This window comes from Rhinatrema bivittatum, chromosome 7 (assembly GCF_901001135.1).
Source record: "Rhinatrema bivittatum chromosome 7, aRhiBiv1.1, whole genome shotgun sequence".
In the NCBI taxonomy this organism is placed as follows: domain Eukaryota; kingdom Metazoa; phylum Chordata; class Amphibia; order Gymnophiona; family Rhinatrematidae; genus Rhinatrema; species Rhinatrema bivittatum.
In genome coordinates, this window is record NC_042621.1 from 119,992,217 (window position 1) to 120,011,990 (window position 19,774).

General features: G+C 49.0%; 1 protein-coding gene across 1 annotated transcript in view; it reads left to right on the forward strand.

Annotated features, from left to right (window-relative positions):
- Window positions 1–19,774, forward strand: part of DNAJB12 (DnaJ heat shock protein family (Hsp40) member B12) — a 111,995-nt gene that overhangs the window by 23,947 nt on the left and 68,274 nt on the right. Inside the window, exon 2 of the mRNA XM_029609026.1 lies at window positions 9,060–9,234. Within this exon, the coding sequence (XP_029464886.1) occupies window positions 9,060–9,234 (175 nt within the window). The remainder of the gene's footprint in view (window positions 1–9,059; window positions 9,235–19,774) is intronic.

The following is a 19,774-nucleotide window of genomic DNA, read 5'->3' on the forward strand; positions in this document are numbered from 1 at the left end:
CTTTGATATACTCGATACTGAACTCCTGCAGAGGGGGTAGTAGTACTTATGGTGACGCCCCCTCAGAGTTTTGGTCTGACTCCATCTGCTGGATTGGGGACATAACCCACGGTCTGGACTGATCCATGGTACTACAGGAACGAAAATTAGCAGGTAAGTAATAATTTTCTTTTGCTTGCATCTCTCGGGGCTCACACACACACACACACACACACACACACACACACACACACACACACACACATGCTTACATCAAGGCCTCTCCCAACATCCCCGGCCCTCCACTTCTGCTGCGAGGCAGATTGGGAACTGCCTCGTGGCTTTTTTCCTTCTGGGAGCCATATGGTCCCGCAGGCTGCAGCTCCTCATCTTGGCTGCGCAGCTCTCCAACTCATCTGGCTGCGCAGCCCTGCAGCTCCTCCTCATCTTCGCTGTGCGGCATGTTGGTTACTGTCGCATGGCTAGTGACCTGCAACTCTTTATTTTTGCCACATGGGTTGCGAGCCACCACATGGCCCTACGGGTCAGTTCCTCCTCTTCCTTGCCACGTGGCGGTTTGCAACCCGCCGCGAGGCCCTGCAACTCATCTTGGCCGCGTGGCGGGTTACGAACTGCCACACGGCCTTATGGCTCCTCCTCTTCTTTGCTGCGGCCCTGTAGTTCTTCATCATTGTTGTGAGGCAGTTTGGGAACTGCTGCTCGGCCCTGCAACTCCCTCCTCTTCATAGTGGGGCCTTGCAGATCCTCCTCTTTGTGGTGGCGCCAGCAGCTCATTCAGCTCGGTAACAGCCCTCAGACTGCTGCCCCCTCCAGGCCACCGCCCTGTTCAAGTGCACAGCTTGCACAGTGGTTTACCCCGGCCCTGACTGTTGATCATATTATGGGTAAGGACATTTCTCGTGTAGTTATTCCTGGGGCTGGGGTGGTGGCACAGTGCTTAGGAAGAGAGTCCTAGTATCTCAAGCAACAGCAGGACTTTGGAGAGCAGTTTACTGTTATTTGTCAAACATGATTTTCAAAAGCATTTACATGCATAAAATGTGATTTAATGCATGTAAATAGTTCTTTCCTAGCGTGTAGCAGATGGACTCAGGACTAATGGGTATAGTGTACTCCTGCTAGCAGTTGGAGATGGATCAGATTTCAATCTGACGTCAGCCCCTAGTACATATACCCCTGCAGGAAGTGCAGCTCTTCAGTATTTTCCGTCTCCATAGCAGTTAGGGACTATCTGCATGCTCTCACAGCGTTCGAACAAATTCAAAGAAGAAAATCCAAATTTAAAGAACAAACCTACCTGAAGACGAGCCCCGCTCTCCTGCGGTGATACCCTAGGGTCCCTCCCCCAGTTGAGATTCCCAAGGTGATTTCCGTGGTCCCCCAGTTGAGATTTTCGAGGTGTTTTCCGTGGTCGGGGGATAGGTCCGGTGGCCGAATCGCGGCGAGGACCTAGCCCCCGACCCTCGGGCATGGCTGAGGGGCAGCGGGTGCATCCTTGAGTGCGGCGGTGAAGGTATTTGCCCTCTCCCCCCCGCAGCCAGAGACCACCCGGGACACAACCGGGAAGCGCCAAAGACAAGGTAAGGTAGAAATCATCTGCTTGAACCGGTCTCTGAGGATCGAGGAGGAGCACAGGTCGCCGGCCGGGACCAGTGCCACCGGGTTGATCCGCCCTAGCAGGGCCAGGCCCCATTTATTTCCAAGGGTCTACCCACGTGGAGAACCTCCGAGGGGGTCGCCATATTGCCCGCGTGCTCGCCATTGCCATTTTGGCCCTATTCGCCGCACCATTCGCAGTTTGGCCCGTGCGCACAACTCCGACCTAGGCGCACAAAGCACGTGTGCGCATAGCCTTACACGCACATCAGGTCTTGCGAGCTTAAGTTACACGCGCAGAGCTGGGCGCATTTCTACGGCTGGGCACACAGCTGCACGCACAACTACATGCTTGCCTTAAGCGCACCGGTGTGCATAAGAAGTTTACGTGCCGACAGCCATGGCACCTCCGGAATCGGAGATAAAAGCTCAAGGCCTCTGCCCAGCATGCCACATCAGAGCCGCACAAAGCGAGGAGGCTGACGCCCTGTGACCCAGTGCGAGAAGGCCCTGGGAGATCCAGTTCAGGGCCAGTCCCACCCAGGGCCGAGCTCTAGCTCCTCAGGGGGTACCCCGGACCTAGCCAGGGGGACCTCCCCACAGACGGGGAACCCCAGTGCCCCTCAGCTTCGACCCAGCTTCGATCTCATGGGCGGAGTTCTTCAAGGGGATTCACACCTTTGTTCAAATGCAAACTGAACTTCTGACTGTCCAGCCACATGCTCCACCGGAGGACCCTCATGCCCCAGGCCCTTCAAGACCTAGGCACAAGCTTCCACTACCCAGAAGCCCCACCTATGGGGACTCGGACATCTCTGAAGAGGAAGCCGAACCCCTAGAAGAGGGGGAGCTCCCCCCGGGGACAGAGCCTCACCAAACCATGAGACGCTTCTTCACAAAGGACGAGCTCCCGGACCTGGTCAACCAATGCCTGACGGAGCTCGCTATCCCGGGCCCAGGAACTTCGGGGGAACCTGGTACGCAGACATGAGAAGACTGCTGGCAGGGCACCCCCTACCCCTGCCCCCACACAGGGACCTGCTACAACAAGGTCCGATCCTCCATGAGGACCCAGCTCAATTCTCTCTTACGGTCTGGCCATTGAGAGGGCTCGCCTAAGAAAGAGCGGATACTCGGGGGCGGTAATCAACACTCTCCTCCAAGCACGCAAGTTCTCCACATCGCTAACGTACATACGGATCTGGAGAGTATTTGAAGCCTGGTGCGAAGACCACAACATCAAGCCACGCTCATTTAAAGTTCCTGTGATCCTGGAATTCTTACAGAATGGACTACAGAAGGGTCTGTCCCTCAACTCCATCAAGGTACAGGTGGCCGCATTGTCATGCTACGGCTCCAAGAGTGAGGGCGACAGCATAGCTTCTCACCCGGACATGTCACGCTTCCTGAAAGGAGTCAAGCACATTCGCCCACCACTAAAGTGGCCGGTACCTCTGTGGAATCTCAATCTCGTTTTGGACTTCCTAGCAGGAACCGCCTTCAGACCCGTCTGAGGCCTGTCCCTCCGCCTCTTAACCTTAAAGACGGTGTTTTTGCTGGCTGTGTGTTCAGCCCGCCGCATATCGGAACTACAAGCACTGTCCTGCCGTGAGCCGTTTCTCAGGCTCACCCCGGGGTCCATCCAACTACGCACGGTTCCCTCCTTCCTCCCCAAAGTGGTCTCACACTTCCACCTTAACCAGACCATCTCGCTTCCAACGACGGATGGCTCGAAGAATTCGGAAGAAGCCTGTAGTCTGTGCCACCTCAACATCAACAGACTCCTATCCAGATACATGGAAATGTCCGAACCCGTACGAAAAACGGACCACCTTTTCGTCCTTCACAGCGGAAAGAGACAAGGGGAAGCGGCCTCGCGGGCAACCTTCGCCTGCTGGATCAAGGAAATCAAGGCGGCCTATGTAGAAGCTGGCAAGCCATCACCTCTACAGGTCAAGGCTCACTCTACCAGAGCGCAAGCGGCCTCCTGGGCAGAAACTAGGATGCTGTCGCCTGCAGAGATATGCAGAGCGGCAACGTGGTCCTCCCTCCATACCTTCTCCAGATTTTACCGTCTGGATGTCCAGGCCAGGGAGGACACAGCATTTGCAAGGGCAATCCTAAACGGACCTCGGGCAGCCTCCCACCCAGTCCGGGAGTAGCTTTTGTACATCCCATTTGTAATGAGTCCATCTGCTACACGCTAGGAAATGGAGAGATTACTTATCTGATAATCTCGTTTTCCTTAGTGTAGGCAGATGGACTCAGCATCCCGCCCGGCTGCCGAGATATATAGGGGTTCACCGTTTCAAGGAAAGCTATGTTTCTTTACATTGGGCATCCACCCTGCCGGGTGTCGACGCCTTCTGGTTGAGAACACTGGCGGTCTCCAGCTACTGTCAATCGGTCAGGTTAATCATGTTCAGTTAATTGATCGGTCAGTCACACTTATGTCCATAAAGCTTTTGCAAGGAAGATTACTGAGCGCCTGCACTTCCTGCAGGGGTATATGTACCACGTGCTGACGTCAGATCCGTCTCCAACTGCTAGCACGAGCACACTATACCCATTTGTAATGAGTCCATCTGCCTACACTAAGGAAAACGAGATTATCAGGTAAGTAATCTCTCCATTATTACCTAATGAACTCTCAGTTCTGCCTTTCAGTTGTTTCTCCTCTTTGACTGTCTCCTAGTTGTACTGCTCCTTCATACCAGAACAGGCTGGATAATAGAAGATCATAACCAATCATGAACTGCTTTCCTATAGAGGTGTTAACATCCAAATTACACCAATCATTCCTTCCTTTCCAGCTCAAATAGGCAACAACTAGAACTAGAGATAGCAATTCACTAAAAGGAAAAACCTTCTCTAGAAATGAATGCATTTTCCAATTTAGCAACTAAAAGCAGAATCCTAATGCCTGGAAGTCTTCTGCATCTCTGAAACGTCCTGCCCCCTTCTCAGGCTGTGCCTATGGGCTTACAGTGGCTTGCTAAAGTATTCTGCTGACTTTTTAGGGATTTGTATGGATTACAAATAACACTTTCACAGATTGTTCCATACAATATACTTATTGCAAACCAGTATGCTCTTAAAGTAAAATTTCAAAGTCATAATTCATTATTTCTCTGCATTTTTTGTAAAACAAAATTAAAGACTGAAAAATGCTGCTTGTATAAGTATTCAACCCCTTCAGATTAGCACATGGTGGAACCACTTTTTCCTGCAATAATGTCTTAAATTCTGTTGGGGTAAGTTTCTACCAGCTTTGCACACTGTTGTGAGTGATTTTTGCTCCAGGTGGGTTGGATGACACTTTATGGACTGCAGTTTTCAAAAGGTGCTACAGATTCTCGATTGGATTGAGATCTGGACTTTGACTTGGCCATTGTAGATATTCACCTTTTTGTTGTTCAGCCATTCCTGGGTTGCTTTGGCCTTGTGCTTGTGATCATTCTCCTGCTGAAAGGTGAACTTTCTCCTAAGTTTTAGTTTTTCAGCAGACTGAAGCAGGTTATCTTGTGTCTCCCTGTATGTTGCACCATCCATCTGTCCTTCAATTTTAACAAGATGCCCATTCCCTACTGAGGAAAAGCATACCCCACAACCTGATGTTGCCTTTACTGTTGGGATGGTGTTTGCTGAGGAATGGGCAGTGTTAGGTTTGCGCCACACATAGCCTTTTGAATTTTAGCGAAAAAGCTCCATTTTTGTCTCATCTGAGCACAAAATCTTATCCCGCATTTTAGCTGGGTCACTCTGATGCTTTCTGGCACACTCCAGATGTGCTTTGATGTGGTTTTTCTTCAGTAATGGCTTCTTTCTAGCCATCCTCTCATGCAGGCCAGTTGTATATAGAGCTCTTGATATGCCTGACTGGTGCACCTCCACTCCAGACTCAGCCACTGAACTCTGTAGTTCCTTCAAAGTGATTGTTAGCCTCTCTGTGGCTTCCCTCACAAGTCTTCCTTTTGCTCTGATGCTGATTTTGAGGAATGGCCGTGTCTAGGCAGTGTCTGGGTCATCTGATACAGCTTCCATTTCCTCACAATTGATCCAACAGTGCTCACTGGGATATCCAAGCACTTGGATATTATTTGTAGCCTTTTCCAATCTTCTGCATGACTATAACTTTATCTTTAATTTTCTTAGAATGCTCTTTGGTCTTCAGATTCACAGTCTGACCAATGATACAAGAATTAGAAGGTCTTTTATCCAGAAAAGCTGGCTTTTTTTTTTTTTTTTAATGATTCACAGATAGAGGCCAGTTGTTAGGGCAATATCTTTCATCTTTGTAAACTTGGAACTTCCACATCACAGGGGTTGAAAACTTATGCATGCAGCATTTTTCAATTTTTAATTTTATTTTTAAAAAATGCAGCGAAATAATAAATTGTGACTTTGAAACTTTACTTTAAGAGCATACTGGTTTGCAATAAACATACTGTCTGGAACAATCTGAGTATGTGTCACACAAATCTACTGACTTTTTAGGGGGTCAAATACTTTTGCAAGCCATTGTATAATGCCACTTAAAGAGCAACCAGAAGGAAGACCCGAAATTATGGAGAAAATAAATTTGGATTTATGGGATTTCATTTACTCACCTTTCCAAATCCAAGCTATTACAGGTTCACTATGTGCTTGCAGCAAGACACAAGATCAGAACACCCCCCCCCCCCCCCCCCCCGGGACACTTCCCTGGTGAGATCCACCCCTCCTAAACACAAGGCCAGTATCCCAAATCACGCATATCCTCTTTTGCACTCTGAGTCTGCACTCAGTAGATTCCAGAATAAGTGTAGAAAGCAATGCAGCAAAGGTATTACTCACACACACAGAGCAAAGGCAGTAATTACACTAACAAAGCAGTGCTATACTTCTTGATCTCTCTTGTCACAAGAGCCCAGAAAAGCAGCACAGATTTGTTGCTTCAGGTTTGCAAAATCTTCTCTCCCTTGGTTATACCCCCCTTTCCGTCTGCACTTCTGAAAGGTTTTGAGACTGCTTACAGTTTTCCCCAAACTGTTTGTTTTTTTTCTTGTGATTCTGCACATTTGCTGTTTACCTCTTCCTTTCCCACACTTGTTCACAGTCGCATGATGTGTGTCAGTGTGAAAACTCTGAGTCCATGAAGGCCTAGCTTCTGAATACATCCTTAGCCAAAGCAATTCCATTACATAAGCTCAAGGGTAGTTGCAGTTCAGGTACTATAAGTATTTCCCTGCCCTAAGGGCCTCCATTATCACGTATTTTCCTCATAGACGCAGAATGGGAGAAAAGCCTTAGTAAATCAGACCCTAAGTTTGTACCTGAGGCAGTGGAAGGTCACAGGGAGCATGAGTAGGAGGAGCAGGATTTCAGCCCTGGCTTTCCTGTTTCTCACCCTGCTGCTACTCCTCCACTCAGCGGCGGATTCACGATGTCGGACCGGCCCGGGTATTCACAGCCCAGGCCGGCCCAGGACACATCACGTGGTCTGCCGAGCACGGCTGTGCACGGCAGACCATGTGACTGGAGTAATCGGCCCACCGGGGGATGCCCGATCCCTCGATAGGCCAATCCGCCCCTGCCTCCACTTGATATTAAAAGATCTTCTCTGTGCATAGTGCTGCACACTCACTAGGAGGCATGTCCACCAAGCACACATTGGGGATGTCCAGGTTGAAATGTGGATCAAAAGACTCTGCAAGAGCTTTACTGGAGGAAACCGGTTTGTACTAATGGTTTCCAATCTTTTTTTTTGTGCCGTGGCACATCTAGCACAGGGTTTATTGTGGCACATCACCACTTCCTCTTCTCTTCTCTAACCGTGCTGGCATCATCACCTTATTTTTGCTTTCCCACCCCTGGCACTATCACATTTTCCTTCCTTCCCTCTCCCTCCACCCTCATCATGCTCATCGAGTCCCCTAGTATCATCATCATCCTCCTCCTCTTCCCGCACCCTCAATCCCTGGCATCATCGTTAACTTTGCTCTCCATCCCTCTCCCAGTATCTTCATCTTCCCTTCCCTGTCCCTCATCCATTTAACATCATCACCTTCCTTTCCCATCTTCTCCCACACCCCGTGGCAAATCCAGCTGTCCCTTCTCTCTCCCTTACCTGGTGCTGATTCTTCCTCCTCTGCAGTCAGAACTGCACAGGGTCTGGCAAGACCATAGGCCACCCACTACCTCCGTACAGTTTCTATTGCAGGGGAAAGTCAGCAGGGAGGGGGGGAAACCGGGGGGAAGTAGATAAGTGCTGCTCTCAGACACCCCCCCCCCCCCCCCCAACCTCTGCTGATGGCAGGACTTTGTGCAGGCCAGGAGGGAAAAGAAAAAATGAGGACCGCAGCTGTAGCGCACCAGTTGGGAACAATGCAGTACAGTGCGCTCCGGTGGAGCGCACTGTTAGCCCGGGTTTGGACGCGCGTTTTCGACGAGCTAGTTTTACCCCTTATTCCCGCGCGATACATAAAGAAACGCCTGTCCAAAGGCTGGCGTTTAATTTCGGCCAGTACCGGGAAAGTGTACAGAAAAGCAGAAAAAACTGCTTTTCTGTACACCCTCCGACTTAATATCATGGCGGTATTAAGTCGGAGGCCTCAAAATTTAAAAAAAATCAAAAAAAATAAATCTTTAAATCGGCTGGCGGGTCGGAAGACGGACGCTCAATTATGCTGGCGTCTGTTTTCCAAATCCGTAGCTGTCAGCGGGCTCGAGAACAGACGCCGGCAAAATTGAGCGTCGGCTGTCAAACCCGCTGACAGCCACCGCTCCTGTCAAAAAGGAGGCGCTAGGGACGCGCTAGTGTCCCTAGCGCCTCCTTTTTACCGCCGGCCCTAATTTGCATTTTCTTCCCCCTAAATCGCGCACACAGGAGAGTGGCCTGTGCGTGCACCAGTGGAGCGCACTGTTAGCCCGGGTTTGGACGCGCGTTTTCGACTTTTACTGAATCGGCCCGATTGTTAGAAGCCAGGGAAGGCTTTGGTGTCTGTTTTGCTTGTTTCCTTAACTTTTTTTTACTTGTTTGGGGTGTGTTTGTTTTGTATGGGGTTTTATTTTTACTGTTTGCTTGCTCTTCTTTGTCCCTTCTCCCCCCTCCCTCTAGCCTCTCTACTCACTTCCTCTGCGCCTAGCCTTGCCACTTCTATGTGGCCCTTTAAAAGGGGCAGCCCCACGTGGGCTCAAGCCAGCCGTGTTTGTGCGTCTTCTGAAGCCCAGTCTGGCTGTAGAGGCAGCATTTCTGCTCGGGTCCAGGGCAACATTAGGAGCTGAATTTTCAGCAACCAGCTGACCTGGCCTGGGATCTTTCAACCCCTGGCAAGGGCTAGGAGTGCTACTTCAGTTGCCAGTCACAGCAGAGGAGGAGCCTGAGCAGAATTTGATGGGAGACCACACAAGGGAGAATTTATTAAAGAAACAAAATTGGCTCAATAATGAGATTTGGTTGTGTGTTTGGTTTTTTTTTTTAGAACTGATTGAATCCCTCACTCAGAATGGAAAACCATCCGCTGACCAGAATGAACGCAGTGACCCCACAAATCCTCGCCATAGGAAAATGGGTGCTGAGACCCCTACGGCCAATGGAGAAGCCTGCGGCGAGAGTGGCAAGAGTTATTCATCGGACCAGGTGGATGCAGTTAAGAGGTACAGCGAGAGGGGACAGGGCATCCGCAGCTCCGTGACCTGAACCACTAGGTCGTGTGGAAGGCTGCAGGAGGAGGAGATTTCCTGATACTGTACAGGGTGGTGGTGATGGTGCATTCTGTGGTGCTTGGGGATGGTGTGGCAGCGCTGATCTGAAAATCTCTTCCCTGTGTGTGACTGGTCTGACTTCTAGCTCACATCATCCTGGTTAGCCTGGTTTCCTCTATGGAAGTGACCATATAAGATCATCATGTGTATTTGTCTGTCCTCAGTAACGAGTGAACTGTTCATCCAGTTCATTCAGATTTGTGCCACAGGTAGTAGAGCTCCCTGTGATCCCCAGCTCACACTCTTTTGTTGTTTATAGTTGCTATTGGTTGGTACTGCGCATTTAGAAAGGTGCTTTGCCGTTAATTAGTAGTTCCAACCGTATGCAAATTTCTTTACTAAATAAAGAAAGTAAGCTTCATGAAATGCTCACACATCTCCTTGTTTTGATGGGGTTTTTTTGAATGGGGGAAGGTTTGAAAATTCAGTTGCCCCACGTAGACAATATTATACAAAGCTTAGGGTAAAAGTCCATATTTATTTTTCATACAGCAGCATCAGTGAACCAGGGCTATAGTGTCCATCTCCTCAGGAGTTTACAATTAGTCTGAGTGCATGGACGTTCAGTAGCTTGCTGAAGGGAAGGGCTGGATGAAATCAAGCTGTGTGCTGTAAGTACTGTGCTCCACTGCCAGCTACGCAGAGGGCGTCCCGGTGCTACGTTTGAAAGATGGATGCAGCATCTTTTTGGAGTAGGATTCTTACCAGTAGGACTGGCACACAGAGAAAGGAGCAGTGCAGAGCTAGCTGCTTTTGGGATGCTTTCTCTCTGGACAATTAGTGAACATCTACTTTTTGTCCAATGATACTGGCTCCACAAAGAGCACACCTTAAGCTTAATGCTCCACTTCCTCTATGGCAGCATATTGGATTGTAACTAGAACACTGCGCAGAGTGATTTTGAAAGTCACAAACATATATTTAGTATTTATAAAATGTATATTCCCTGATCCACAAATCTCAGCAGATAACATCTAAACATTCATAACAAGACAAGACAATACATGAACAGAACAAGAAGTAATTAATATATAGCTACATATCAACACAGGTTTTGCTTTTATACAGGGGCTTTCCTCTTTAGGAGGCCACTTCTTACACTGAAGGCGCGGCCCTCAAGCATGAGAGCGGGAAGACAGAGTTAGGTCACTGGTGCTTCCTTGAGGGCCGATTCAGTAAAGTCCACGGGAGAGCAGGCGAACACCCGCTCTCCCGGCACACGCATAGGCCACTCTCCTATGCGTGTGATTCAGTATGCTAATTAGGCCCGGCGGTAAAATCAGGTAAAAGGAGACGCTAGGGACACTAGTGCGTCCCTAGCGCCTCCTTTTGGACCAGAGCGGCAGCTGTCAGTGGGTTTGACAGCCGACGCTCAATTTTGCTGGCGTATGTTCTTGAGCCCGCTGACAGCCACGGGCTCGGAAACCAGACGCCGGCAAAATTGAGCGTCCGGTTTTCGACCCAACAGCCACGGGCCAACTTCAAATTTTATTTTATTTTTTATTTTTTTTACTTTTGGAAAGTTTCGGGACCTCCGACTTAATAGCGCCATGATATTAATTCGGAGGGTGCACAGAAAAGCAGTTTTTACTGCTTTTCTGTGCACTTTCCCGGTGCCCGAAGAAATTAGCGCCTACCTTTTGGGTAGGCGCTAATTTCTGAAAGCAAAATGTGCGGCTTGGCTGCACATTTTGTTTTCTGAATCGCGCGGGAATACCTAATAGGGCCATCAACATGCATTTGCATGTTGCGGGCGCTATTAGGTTCAGGGGATTGGACGCGCGTTTTCGGCCTCTTACTGAATAAGGGGTAAGGGAAACCGCGCGTCCAATGGCAGGTTAACAGTGCGCTCCGTCGCAGTTTTGTGATAGAATACTGGCAGAGCTCATACTTGATGCAGTACCTCTGTGCAGGAATGGGAGATTCTCAGGCACATCCCAGCTTTCGTATACATGATAAATGTGTAACCACGTATTTCGAGCTGTTTCAAAGGTTCATATTAAGGTTTGTTTTATTCTACAAAAGCTCCAAATCAGATGAGTTCAGAAAACAAACAGTTCCCCAACATGGGACTGTTTCACCGGGGCTGCATCAGGAGGAACAATATAGGGAGCAACATTTATCAGTGGCGCACAAGTACATGAGGACATGGTAATCCTTTTATTACGCATCATTATAATTGACAGAATACATGGCACAGCTCAATTATTAACATATCTTGACTGCTTGTGTAACATCTGCTGAAACCATACTGTATTTTGCACATCTCAGCTTTCACCATGGGCTTATTGCGGTGCAGACACCGATGCAGAATTTCAGCACAGCCTCAGCTCCACATTCGGCTCTAGATCGTTGTTATGTAATGCTCTTCTATAGCTTTACATGCATTTTAGCAGCAAACAGTCAAGATTTAAGAAGGAGGCCACGTACACTCTGGAGCCAAGTCCCTGGCAAGCATCACTGCTCACATGCTGATATTTGGGTTCAGCAGCTCCTTTTCTCCCCCAGGGTTATACAGTGAATATGTGAAACTAAAACTCCTCAGTCAAAGCTAATAGCTTGTGTTAAATTTTATAAATAATAACTTTGTCATGAGACTTTTTAATTATTTACACAGCACTATAAGGAGCAAGAAAAGTTTAAACAGGGTCAGCCTGATTCCCAAACCCTGCTCCAGCTTCTCCTGCCAGCTGAGGCCGAATATGCTGCACATTGCACTCACAGGCCCTGGAGGAAAGGGATCTCGGCCGTGACTCAAAAGCAGTGCCTACTGGTCAAAGCACGAATGCGTTTCTACCATGTTCCAAAGAGTCGTGGTCTGTGGTCCCTGTCCGAGGATTTGCATTGCAGTAGCTGGGCTAGACAGGAGGTGAGGGGGGAAAAATCCAGGTTGTGAAAAATTGAAAGCAAACGACACTCTGGTCCCAGAAGAGGCCAGTTCCCTATATGTACCCGGATCAGTCTTTTTCGGGAGGGGCTGTGCTCGGCATGTCTTCCCGGGGGGGATCCTCCGGGGCTGTGAAAATGGTTAAAGGCAAGGCTGCCCAAGCTCCTTCAGTGTTAGCTGCACCGAGATCAGCTGAGGTAGATCCGTTCCTGCTGAGCACGGGAATGGAGGCCATTTTGGAGTTTCTTAGATCAGCGACTCGTGCACCTATGGGGGAGGGGATTCTCCCACCTCCTCTCTCTCCTCAGCCAGGGTTTCCTGGAGGGAGCGAACCTTTACAGCCTCTCTCACCTGCAATGGAGGATAGCCCCGGGGGCTTCTGACTCCTCCTCCTCTTCCTCCTTCTCGGAGTTTATTTTATTTCTCCATAAGGCTTTTAAAGCCAGGAGGGAAGGGAAACTGCAGGCTGGGGGTAAAACTTCCTCTACTGGCAAGCCTCTTTCTCGAAAGCGATCTAAGTCTAAGGGAGTCTCTGGGTCCTCCAAAGCTAAGCACCCTTTGCATACAGGGGCTCATCAGACCGATACTGATTCCATGGGTCAGGATATGGACCCAGGAGACCAGGACCCGCAGGGCAAGCCTCCAATGGGGGTGGATACAGACCCTGATCAACATCAACAGGATCCAGCACGAGGCTCTCACATTGCGGAAGGAGATGACCCTAAGGTGGTCCGTCTGTTTAGGAGGGAGGAGTTGGCTCTGCTTATCCCTGCCATACTCAGAGAGCTAGGCATAGATGGGCCACCAGAGGAGTCCAGGCTAGAGGCCATGGACCCAGTGTTGTTGGATCTGAGGGGCCAGACTACTTCCTTTCCTTTTCATTTTTCTGCCAAGGACTTGCTATATAAAGAATGGGATTCCCCAGATCTGGGATTGAAAGTTAGCAAGGCTATGGATAAGCTATATTCTCTTCCGGAGGAAGCAATTGACATACTGCGGGTGCCCAAGGTGGATGCGGCGGTGTCCGCAGTCACTAAAAAGACCACAATCCCGGTTATGAGTGCTACAGCCCTGAAGGACCTGCAGGATAGAAAGTTGGAGCTGCAGCTCAAGAAAATTTTTGAAGTCTCGGCACTGGGAGTGCAGGCAGAAATTTTGCCTTACAAGCGGGCCTTCGCTGGGTTCAGCACTTACAGGCTAATGCTGGTCTTTCCGATCCAGAAGCCCAGCAAGCAGGGCGTCTGGAAGCTTCGATCGCTTATAGTGCGGATGCACTTTATAATCTGTTATGGACTTTGGCCAGATCCATGGTGTCGGCAGTCTCGGCTCGTCGGCTCCTGTGGTTAAGAAACTGGTTGGCAGATATTTCCTCCAAGGCTCAGCTGGAGTCGTTGCCTTTTCAAGGCTAAATTTCTTTTTGGCAAGGACCTTGAGGATATGATTCAGTCCCTGGGGGAGGACAAGGTTCATCGACTGCCAGAGGATAGGTCCAAGTCGGGGGGGCTCCTTTTCACGGTCTCGATTCAGAGGGAATCGGAGATTTTGTCCGTCCAGAGCTCCAGCTTCTTCCTTTCGGCAAGTGTCCAGTCACCAACAGTCCTGGTCTCAGCCCTTTCGTGGCCGACGCTTTGGCAGAACCGGGGCTACCCAGTCTGCATCTGGGGCCAAGTTTTCCCAATGAAGGGACGCCTACTCATTCCTCTGTTCCAGCTGTCGGGGGCAGATTGTCCCTGTTTTACAAGGAATGGGTCAAGGTGACGTCTGACTAGTGGAATATGATTCAATCCCTGGGGGAGAACAAGGTTCACAGACTACCAGAGAATAGGTCCAAGTCGAGGGGCTCCTTTTCTTCACGGTCTCGATTCAGAGGGAATCGGAGATTTCGTCCATCTAGAGCTCCAGCTTCTTCCTTTCAGAAATGAAGGCTATGCTTTATATTTTGCACACTGCCTTCTGGAGCAGTTTCTGGTCTCCCCATGCGGTTATGTAGAGAAATGACAGGCAATACAAGATACCTTGCAATGCCTTCTGCAACTCGGCGCCATCACCCTGGTTCCTCAGGTGGAGCAGCGAAAAGGGCGTTATTCCACTTACTTCGTAGTCCCCAAAAAAGAGGGGTCCTTCCGACCATTCTGGATTTGAAGCACATAAACTGCTGCCTCAGGGTTTCACGTTTTCGCATGGAGACGTTATGGTCAGTCATTGCCTCGGTAAGAAAAGGAGAGTTTCTGAGGTCACTGGACCTACCAGAAGTGTATCTTCAGGCATTTGGGCTGACCATCATAAGTTTCTGAGTTTTTCTGTGCTGGGTCGCCATTTTCAGTTTCGAGCTTTGCCCTTCGGTCTTGCCACCGCGCCCAGAACATTTACCAAAGTAATGGTTGTGGTGGCGGCTCATCTGCACAGAGAGGGGTTCCTGTGCATCCATACCTGGACGACTGGCTAATTTGAGCAAAGTCTGAGTCGCTCGGCCAGTTGGCAATTCGCAAAGTGCTTCAACTCCTGCGATCACTGGGTTGGGTGATCAACTTTAGCCAAGAGCCGACAGGTGCCCACCCAGTCTTTGGAGATTTTGGGAGCTCTATTTGGCACTCAACAGGGGAGAGTGTTCCTTACCTTGGACCGAATTGTCAAGCTACAAGGACAAGTGCGGGACTTACTGGCCAACCGTCTCCCCAGAGTGTGGGATTATTTGTGGGTTCTCGGCTCCATGACTTCCACCCTAGAGCTGGTCTGGTACCCTGGGCCTTTGCTCATATGCGTCCTTTACAGTCAGTGTTGCTTTCGCGTTGGAATCCAGTCTCCGAACAGTTTCATTTAGCTCTCCCTCTTACGGATATGGAGCACTCCAGTTTCAATTGGGGGCTTATCTCGGACAACTTATCCCGAGGAGTTCCCCTGGAGGTGCCCGAATGGACAGTGGTGACCACGGACGCCAGCCTCTCCGGTTGGGGAGCAGTTTGCCTGAGGAAGTTGGTGCAGGGACAATGGTCCCAGGAAGAATCTCGGTGGTCGATCAATTGTCTGGAAACCAGGGCAGTGTGGTTAGCATTGCAAGCATTCCGCCCTCTCCTCCAGGGGAAGTCAGTCAGAATTCTTTCCGACAATGCCACCATGGTGGCTTATATCAGTCGCCAAGGGGGAACCAAGAGCCAGCCAGTGGCCACGGAAGCCCGGCAGCTGATCAGCTAGGCGAAGAAGCATTTAGTAAGTATTGCAGCGTCTCACATAGCATGCGTTGACAACGTTCAGGCGGACTTTCTCAGTCTGCACAGCCTCGATCCCAGGGAATGGGAGCTCGCAGACGAAGCTTTCCAGCTCATATGCGACACGTGGCGTGTACCCCGCATGGATCTCATGGCAACATTTCAGAACACCAAAGCTCCATGCGTCTTCGGTCACTGCAGTGAAACAGGAGCAGAAGGGGTAGATGCCCTGGCTGACCGACGTGCTGCTGTATATCTTCCCTCCTTGGCCGCTGATAGGCAAAGTGCTCAGGAGAGTGGAGAGACACCCAGCAGAAATCATCCTTGTGGCTCCAGAGTGGCTGAGATGACCTTGGTTTGCGGACCTGGTCAATCTGGCAGTGGCAGGTCCCCTGTGGTTGCCACTGCTCCCGGACCTTCTCAATCAAGGGCCCGTGTGTTTGGAAGAGGTCGATCACTTTTGTCTAGTGGCATGCCTTTTGAGAGGCGTTGCCTGAGGAGCAAAGGGTATTCGAACACTGTGGTGGCAACACTTTTCCGGTCACGCAAGACATCCACCAACCTCGCGTATGTGCGAGTGTGGAGAATCTTTGAATCTGGGTGTGTGGACCGGGCGATTGTTCCTACTCTATCTTCGGTGTCAGATATTTTAGGTTTCTTACAATCCGGACTCGCCAAGGGCTTATTGTGTAGTTCCCTGAGGGTTCAGGTGGCAGCTCTTGGTTGTTTGCACGGTTCTATTCAAGGCATGGCGTTGGCTGCTCACCCCGATGTGGCTCGTTTCCTAAAGGGGAAAAAGCATTTACGTCCCCCGATCAGGCACCCTTGTCCTTCTTGGAATCTGAATTTGGTTCTCTCAGCTCTGTATACGGCACCCTTTGAGCCTCTGAAATGGCTACAATAAAGGGTCTCACATTAAAGGTGATTTTCCTTATCGCTATCACATCTACTCTCAGGGTATCGGAGTGCCAGGCTCTATCCTGTAGGGAGCCGTTTCTGAGAATTTCGGATTCTGGTGTGTCCTTGCGGAAGGTTCCTTAGTTTCTTCCGAAGGTGGTGTCTGCTTTTCACGTGAATCAGTCAGTGGAGCTTCCGTCGCTTCCCGTTTTGGACCGGTCAGATCCTATGTCTAAAGACTTACAGAAGCTGGAGTTCGGGCGTTGTTGCGTTATCTGGAAGTTACTAATGCGTTTCGTGTGATGGACCATATTTTTGTACTGTGGGCTAGTCCAAAATGAGGAAATATGGCATCTACAGCTATGATTTGCGCTGGTTGTAAGAGGCTATAGGCTCGGCATATTTGCTGCGTGGTAAGCCTGTATCATTTGGTCTTCGGGCTCATTCTACCAGTTCGCAGGCGGCTTCTTGGGCGGAGTGTCAAATGGTCTCATCGCAGGAGATCTGCAGGGCGGTGACTTGGAAGTCTTTGCACACCTTTGCCAGACACTACGGACTGGATGTTCAGGCACCGGGTGAAGGAGGCTTTGGAGAAGCAGTGCTTAGAGTGGGCCTCTCCAGATCCCATCCCAGGTAAGAAAGCTCTGGTACATCCCAGGAGTCTGGACTGATCTGGGTACGTACAGGGAGAGGAAAATTTAGTTTCTTCCCTGATAATTTTAGTTCCTGTAGTACCACGGATCAGTCCAGAGTCCCACCCGGGGAACGCATGGAAGTAAGAGAGAGTCCGCTCAGTGATTGATTTGTTTTCAGGTCTGCAGAAATTGGATTGACCGTCCTCAAGTGCTTCTACAGGTTCAGTTCCTAGGAGGGTTAAGTGAACCAGTTATATTTTTCTTGTTGAAGGGTTATTGTACATAGTTATGGTGGTTTTTTGAGAGTCATTCTGCTTTGACATTGAGTAATACTGCTGGACTGTAGGTGACACCATCCTATATAAAGTGGAGTTTTGTTTTGAAAACTTCTGTCTCCATCTGCTAGGGGGGGGGCAAAACCCAGGAGTCTGGACTGATCCGTGGTACTACAGACACGAAATGTATCAGGTAAGAAACTAATTTTCCTTTTCATTGAGATAGAAGCTCAAAAGAGCTAGAAGAAGCTACTGGACAAGGTTAATATTAGAAGAATGGTTGTCATAAGTCCTTTCTCTCCCAGCAATGGAAGTGTGTACTCCATGAAGCACACAATTTCCAAAGAAAACCTGTCTCGGGGGGGGGGCCCCCCCCCAGCCAACTAGTTTTCAGGATATCTGTAATGAATATGCATGAGATACATTTGCATGCATATTGCTTGCGGATATCTTGAGAACCAGCCTGGCTTGGGGTCCCCTGCTTTACAGTTACCTCTCCTGGGCATGCGATTCAGTATTTAAATTAGGGCCCGCGCTAATAAGGAGGCGCTAGGGACACTAGCGTGTCCCTAGCGCCTCCTTATTGGCAGAAGCGGCGGCTGTCAGTGGGTCTGACAACCGACGCTTAATTTTACCAGCGTCGGTTGTCGAACCTGCTGACAGTAACGGGTTCGGAAAACGGACACCGGCAAAATTGAGCATCTGTTTTCCAGGCCGTGGACAGATTTTTTTTTTTTTTTTAAATAGAAGTGTTTTGTGTTTTTGTGGTTTGTTTGTTCTTTTTGTTTTGTTTTTGTGTTTTTCATTTTTGGGGTGTCCGACTTAATATTGCTATGATATTAAGTCTGAGGATGTACAGAAAAGCAGTTTTTTCTGCTTTTCTGTACACTTCCCTGGCGCCGGCAGAAATTAATGCCTGCTTTGGGCAGGCATTAATTTCTGAAAGTAAAATGTGCCACTTGACCACACATTTTACTTTCTGTATTACGGGTGAATAACTAATAGGCTCATCAACATGCATTTGCATGTGATGAGCACTATTAGTTTCGGGGGGGGTTGGCCATGCGTTTTCCACGCGCTATTTACCCTTTACTGTATAAGGGGTAATAGCGCGTCAAAAATGTGCAGCCAAAGGGGGGCTAAACGATGCGCTCGGCCGAGTGCACCGTTCTGTATCGGCCTGCTTGTGTGTGGGTGGCTTTGTTATGTGTCTGCTCAATCCCCAGTCCTCTTTCTCCTCCTCCACTCTTTCTCCACCCTTCCTTCATGGCCCACTGCCTTCAGTCTTAATTTTGACTCTCCTACCCCGTGACAGTCTCTCCCCTCAGCAGCTCATTCCTTTATCCCAGCAGAATAGGATGACTGCACCCTTCTCCCCCAATCTCATTTTCTTCCCTTTCAAGCTGATGCAGAAAAGTGCGTTCAGTCGAACACACCTTACCCGTCACCACTTACCCAGATGAGTACCGGTTTATCTGGCTACTGGTGTGGTTCACCGCTAGTTTGCCAGATAAATACTTATCTGGAATAAATACTTATCCGGCTAAGTGTTCTGGACTTTATTTTTCACTTTATTTCCACTTTCTTTTTTTTTTAAACGGTTTTAAGTGTCAGCATAGCAGCGCTGGAAACTTACCTCCTGTGCCAGAGCTGGAGGTAAGTTTCCAGCGCTGCTGTGCTGACACTTAAAACCGTTTAAAAAAAAAAAGTGGAAATAAAGTGAAAAATAAAGTCCAGAACACTTAGCCGGATAAGTACAGACTTATCCAGGTACGTGGTAGCAGCAGCTGCTATGAACTGGGATAAATGCCAGCTATCTGGTGCGGTTCACCAGTAGTTAGCCGGATAAGTATTTATTCCAGATAAGTATTTATCTGGCAAACTAGCGGCGAACCACACCAATAGCCAGATAAACCGGTACTCATCTGGATAATTGGTGATGGCTACCACTGCTTACCTGGATAATTGCCATGATGTGTCAAGGATGCCTTCCCCCACCTTCCCAAGTTAAAATGTGCATTTGGCCTGTGCCGAGCGCACATTTTACAGTTAATGCACTTTTTTTTTTTTAGCTCCTGATTGATTTGCATAGCATTAGCTTACTGTATTGAGTTTAAAAAAAAAAAAAAAAAGATTCTGAGCATCAGGAATATGCACTGAAAACCAGCACACACACTTTCTTAACGCTCAGATTATTGCATCGGCCTATCTGTCTCAGCAGCCCCTTCCCCCTTCCCCAGCCTTGGTTTCCATGTTTGTGTAGTTGAGACTCCTTTCAGCAACCCAGACAGAAAACTGGGACTTTGAGCCACTGTCTGATAATATGGTTGTCTGGTTATTTGGCAGCCAGTTTAAAAACTTATTGGCTGATAAGAGAATTTGAAGTCTGACTCCTTTTATGGGAATATACAGACAAACATGACACTGACTTTTATTATAGAGGATGTTCCATTATTCAATAAGTTGAGAATGCATGCAGAGCTTTCCAACATAGATTTGTAGAGAGAGTGATGGTACATGCTGTTTCAGTAT